This window comes from Pteropus vampyrus, unplaced genomic scaffold, assembly GCF_000151845.1.
Source record: "Pteropus vampyrus isolate Shadow unplaced genomic scaffold, Pvam_2.0 Scaffold35, whole genome shotgun sequence".
Taxonomy (NCBI): domain Eukaryota; kingdom Metazoa; phylum Chordata; class Mammalia; order Chiroptera; family Pteropodidae; genus Pteropus; species Pteropus vampyrus.
The window spans coordinates 826,313-832,415 of NW_011888816.1; the positions used below are offsets into that span (position 1 = coordinate 826,313).

General features: G+C 47.1%; 1 protein-coding gene across 1 annotated transcript in view; it reads right to left on the reverse strand.

Moving 5' to 3' along the window:
- The window catches only part of LARS2 (leucyl-tRNA synthetase 2, mitochondrial), a 109,686-nt gene that overhangs the window by 11,238 nt on the left and 92,345 nt on the right, over positions 1–6,103 (reverse strand). Inside the window, exons 16-17 of the mRNA XM_011357473.2 lie at positions 4,974–5,051; positions 1,453–1,564 (exon numbers count right to left, since the gene is read on the reverse strand). Of these exons, the coding sequence (XP_011355775.2) occupies positions 1,453–1,564; positions 4,974–5,051 (190 nt within the window). The remainder of the gene's footprint in view (positions 1–1,452; positions 1,565–4,973; positions 5,052–6,103) is intronic.

Genomic DNA, 6,103 nt, shown 5'->3' on the forward strand with positions numbered 1-6,103 from the left:
GCCCACCTGTCTACGGTGTCAGCCGTCTGCCTGTGTAGTACTGTGAATGCCATTTGTTCTTCTCACCCTTCCTTACCTCCTTCGCCTTCACCCTTAGCACCTGTCAACCCTCAAGAGGGCCTTATAATGACCCCCTCTCCACCTCCTCCATCGATATCAGTCGTACTACCTCATTGTCACTTGAAATTGCAACCCCTACTACAAAGGGGTCCTGTCACTGACCGTTTTGTAGATTTTAAGCCCTGTGATGTTCAGTTCTCCATGCTGTGCTTAAAAAGTCTCAAATCTCAGATGGAAACAGACAGATTCGTGAAAGGATTCAGACTTGTCTTGTTTCTCTGACCTCTCCAATAATCCACCTGTTGGAGGGGCCAGGAGATGCGAAAGCTTCATTAGAAAATGCTAATTAGAAAGACCCAGAAGATGACTTAAAACAATGAAATACATTTTTTACTCAATCGGAACACCTTGAAGCAAGATCTTTCGGGGACTAAACTACAGAGCTTTCTTGTCACAGTAAACTGGACCTGGATTCAGTGTTGCAAGCAGCAAAGAAGGGATCCACAGCAGAGGTCAGGGACAGGCCTACCAGCGGCCTCAGACGGTCATCACGATTAGCTCCTGACGTGGACTTTTCCAGGCCCTTCCCAGTTTGTTAGTGGATGTTTAAAGCCAGAAATTGTAGATACGGTACATAACCCCAAAACTGGCCACCAGATCACCCCACTGCATGAACGTCGGCATTTGTCTGAACATTTTAAAGAGGCTTAGGTACTAAAAAAAGGATAAAATCCAAACTAAGCTCCTGGCTTTGCAATGAAAGCAAGAAAACAGGCCCTCCTCTTCTTCGAGGGATAAAACACGCCTTCTTTTTGACAGAGACACTTGTTGATGCCATGAAAAGGGGCACATTGGAAAAATAACTGTTTCATCCTAGCTTAAAAAAAAAAGGAACGAATGTTCTCTCCTCCTGAGGAATTACGAAGCCACTCTGAGACCGGACAGGCCAATTTCCAATGATTCCCACAAAACAAGAACTACCTTTTCCAACAGAAGGGCATAAACCGACCTTTCTGACAGGTATGGGCACTACTCTGTCAACCAGAAGCCCTACCCCATCTCTGCCCATCTCCTGCGGTCACAGGACTGCCTGGCTAGCAGGAATTTCAAACCCTCCAGTTCTTCTCACCCAACCATACACGGCGACTCTTGGTCCCCTCATTGGTATTCACGTCAGTCCGGGCACATCGTTCCGGAGCGGGAAGTGTCTTTCCCTTTGGCACCGGTGACCATGCTGAAGAAAAATTACCGCTATTCAGAGCATAAGATGAGCAGGAGATGCCAGAGCCTGGACCCCACGGCCGCGGACACCTGAGTCCCGAATCTCGCTCAACAAGAGGCTCGAGCATTCTGGGAAGTCGGAACTGGTCAAGTCGGGACTCGCCCACCTACCTGCCCAGAGCTCGGAGGTCACGTGAGGGGCCATGGGAGCAGCCATCACCACCAGGGCGCACAGAGCATCCTCGAACTCGGGGCTGTGAAGGACGACTCTCTGAGAAGCTTGCTGAGGAAGAGACAAAAATAACAGTGGAAGGACGGAAGGACGCGGAGGCAAAACAAGCACGGGCAAGGATGGCCGTCGCCACGGCCCAAGTCCAGAGACACAGCAGGTAGGGAGAAGCCCTCTCTACCAGCCACTTCTGCTCCGGACAGAGAACTCTCCCCAGGTAATTACGGTTATCGAAAACAGCTGCAGCGACACGGATAGACCTGGAGGGTATTACGCTAAGCGAAATAAGTAAGACGGGGAAAGACAAATACCAAAGGATCTCGCTTATACGTGGAGTCTAAAACACAAAATGAATGAACAAACAAAACAGAAACTCATAGATACAGAGAACGTTTTGATGGCTGCCCGATGGAAGGGGGTCGGGGGACTGGGTGGAAAAGGTCCAGGGGTTAAGAAATACAAATTGGCAGTTACAAAATAGTCGCGGGGCTGTAAAAAGTACGGCACAGGGAATATAATCAGTAATATTGTAATAACTACGTATGGGGCCAGGAGGAAACTAGACTTATAGGGGGGGTCCCTCTGTAAGTTATATAAATGTCTAACCACTATGCGGTACACCTAAAACTAATGTAACATTGAACATTGACTGTAATCGAAAAAAAATTTTTTTAATTAAAAAAAAAAAAAGAAAAAGAAAGAAACGGCCATAGAGTACAGGATCCTTAAATATGGTAACTATTAGTAAAGCCACGAAAAATCTGCAGGAGCAGCAACAGCAGCAAGTAAATCACTACTAACTGAGCATTTACTATGCCCGCGGCCCGATGCCGACTCGTCCAGTTCTCGCGAGTGGGTGGGGTACGCGGACAAAGCAGCTAGGGCTTGGAGAGGGACAGTAATCGGCCCCGGGCACACCGTTAACCGGGCGGGGAGTCTGGATTAGAATCTGGTTGGTCTTTTCTCAAAGTAGAACCCTTCTCTGCTCTGCTCGGTGTCCTGTATGCCACAGGACCAGTGAGAAATGTGAAAAGACCGCTCAAAGGTTTAACAAGGTGGACCCTCCAATGCGGGGGTCCTCCTGCCCGCCTCGGGGAGCTCAGGGGTCTCCATTCTCTGAATCAGCATGGCCAGTTACTGGAAACATGCAGCTGCTTCTTCCTGAGGTGTGGCTCACCAGTCATACCCACTCAACACGTAGCATATGTACTATGTGCCAGACTTTAGGGATAAAACGTCCCGGATATTATGATTATATTTTACAAAACGAGATGTCTCTCCCTGAAGGAGCTTGCAGTCAGTGGGAGAGAATACCAACAAATGAATCAAAGATGTCACAGGATCCCACGGGTGGGGAGGCAGGGCGGTCACACAGCTGGGGGTGAGCTGGGGTGTGTGGTCACAGAGGCCCGGAAGAGGGGAAGGGCCATCTAGAAGTGGCTGCAGGAAGAATGTTGCTGAAGGGACTTCACGGAGGCCGGCAGCTCTCAAGGCACCCCGAGGAAGTCATGGTAAAAACCAGCTTAGCGTGTCGTGGCACTCTGTACGTGTCCCTAACACCCTGTGCCAAACACGATTTTGGTTTAATTTTATGATATATTTTTAAAAATTAAAAGTCAGGGCCCACATGATGTATTTTGCTGGGTATAGAGAGGCCAACAATATTATATGGCTTTTTGTTTGTTTGTTCTGTTTTTTTTTTTTAACAATGTGTGGATATATGTGTGAAGTAATAGAAAAATATATATATTGGTTTCGGGCCCTGGTTCCCGGCACAGGGCTCCTAAACCCGTTGGAATTTGCTGGGTGATAGAAGTGTCTTTTGTTCTAATGAGGTGACTCTGGGTGGGCTCCTGAATAGCTCCTGGGTGGGGCTGGTCACCAGAAAGACCAAGACACGTTTACGAGCTCAGGACCTTCGGTCCCATCGCCTGCATTCTCTGGACAGGGGAGAGGGCCTGGAAATGGAGTTAGGAACTCCATTTATACACTTAACTTTTCTATAATATTTGCTCCTTTTTTCTGATTAAAAAAACAAGACACACTCAGCTCAGGAAATCTAGGAAATACAAAACCACTCACAACTGTACCACCCCTTCACCGCCCACCTCCTCAAAAGGTATATTTTACTCTAGTCTCCAAAAATGCAAAACTATGTGAATATACACTCTCTTACACATAACGTTTTCATGATTAGGGCTTTTTACCATATAGACACTTCTGTATTGTATGTTTTTACTTAACCCTAGGTCACAAAAAGTTTCTGATATTAAGTATTCTTGGAAGACATGATGCTAATGTTGGTGGCACATTTCCTTCTTATTGATGTGACATAAGTCATGTCACCATTTTCCCACTGAAAGACATTTGGGATCCCACGTCTCTGTGATTATAAATCACCTGCCAATGGACACTTGAAGACACGGCCCCAGGGCTACAGTGGGAGTGCTTCCTGCCGAGGTCACGCCGACCACGTCTGGCACCGGGGTGTGGAAACCTGTCTCACCGTCTTTGCAATAGCATGAAGAACAGCTAAGTTAAAACGTCTCTGTAAATTTAATAGCATCTCATCTTTAATTTGCATTTCATGGTAATTAGTAGGGCAGATTTTTTTTTTTCACCACAAGTTTTGCCTATTTCTATCTCCTGTGAATTATTATCTTTTCACATCCGTTGACAATTTTGGGGTTAGGTTTTCATATTAATATGTAAGAGCTCTTTACATATGAAGGATATTACCTTTTCGTTGGACATATTTGTTATAAATGTCTTCCCCAGTTTTTAGCTATCTTTTAATATGGCATGTTTTAATATACTAGGAATGGTAAGCTTTATGCAGTCAAATCTGTAAATTTCTTCCACTGTTCTTAAAAGCCGGGAAAGAGCTTCACCATAAAAAGCATTTGTTAATAGTGTCAGTGCACATTGTTGTTGTTGTTGTTGTTGTTGTTGTCCAAACAGCTCCATCTGTTGACGGGGCCTTTACCTGGCCAGAAAAATGGCGGCCAGGTGTTGGAAGAGAATGAGTCTATCCCGCAGAGGCTGATTTTGTTCTCAGATCGGTCTAGGTGAAATGAACGGCAGAAGTCGCTGGTGCCACGAAGGTGCCCAGCGCGCTCGGGGAATGCGGCAGCGGGAAGACTGGGAAGAGCACAGCCGCGCGGCAGGGAGGCCCAGTGCGCCCTTGGCTCTGCCCCTCCTCGACCGGACGGTCGTCCAACCTCGCTGGGCCTCCGTCCTCCTCTGCAAACTGCGGGAGTGGTGGGGGAGGGGGTTTGGCCCGGATAAACTTTCAGAAACCTCCAGCTACAAAACTAGGTTGTGACCATGGAAAAAATGCTCCTTTAGGGTGGCAGAGCTGCACCGAGAGGGTGACATCGTGGTGCTGCTCTGTCCCAGATCCGAGACCTTGCGGGCCACTTCCCTCCTCGACAACCACCACGAGGGCGGACAGGACACTTACCGAGAGGGCGCTGCTGAGTCCCATGAGATGAGAAATCGCAGAATTCAGAGAGAAGTCCTCTGTGAAATGGGCGGTCACCTGTGGGGGAAGAGTCAAATGAGTCCACTTTCTTCAAAGTTCCTTTACGTGTTCCACAAATAAAGCGGAATTGTCCCCCAAACGTGAAATTCAATGCATGCGATCGCAGCTGTTCCGCAGTGTTCACTGTCGCAAATAATCGCTGGAACGCTTCACGGCACGGAGGGTTTTAATAGCATGTCAGTGTTCCGCCACTGGGGACTGTGCCCGTCCCCTGTGCCACGTCCCCTGTGCCACGTCACTGTGCCTGGGACAGTGTCGATTCTCACAGGAGAAGGAAAACACTGCAAACCCACGAACAGGAGGCGGGACCCACGCACGAGCAAACATCGAAACGACAGTCAACAGGAAATGGGGCAAAGGCCGTCGCGTCCCCTTGGTCACGTGACTTTAATTCATGAGGAAGATCATCAGTATATGGAATACAGTTAGTTTTACACTTTCAAATATGGAGTCGGCACAAAAACACGAACATGATCTGTCAGTTTTTTCCTGTTTGTGCTTTTCAACTTTGACCGTGGGCAAGGACGTAAAAAAAATAACACATCTCTACGACGTCACGAGTTCCCAACTTGGTGAAATATCCCAATTCTATTTTCTGAGAGAATAGGAAAATCTGCCAAATCTGGAGAGAAAATATGTGGTATGAAAACAGTCATTCAGGCATCACTCAGATGACTAAAGTCAATGAAGTGAGCTCTGTTTCTCCACACCAGAGGACAGGGGACAGAAACAGAACTGACAAAGTGTTACCAGATGAGACCATGCTGGGCCCAGGGGCACTCAAGTTACGCAAATGTTATTAGTTGTCAAAGTCCAGATAAGTGACCTTGGCTGACTTTTATAAGTTTGAGTCAACAAATCTTAAAAAAACAAAAAAACAAAACTCAGCCTGAGGAGCATCTTGGGTATCTGGTACCCATTAAAAATGGCTTCATATTTCCTACGTGACTTCTTTCAGAGATATATGACTTTTCCCAGCCACCCCCCACCCCCCAACACACACATAAAGTCCTTTAAAAGGCGAATGTTATTGCTGTATGGTAGACTTC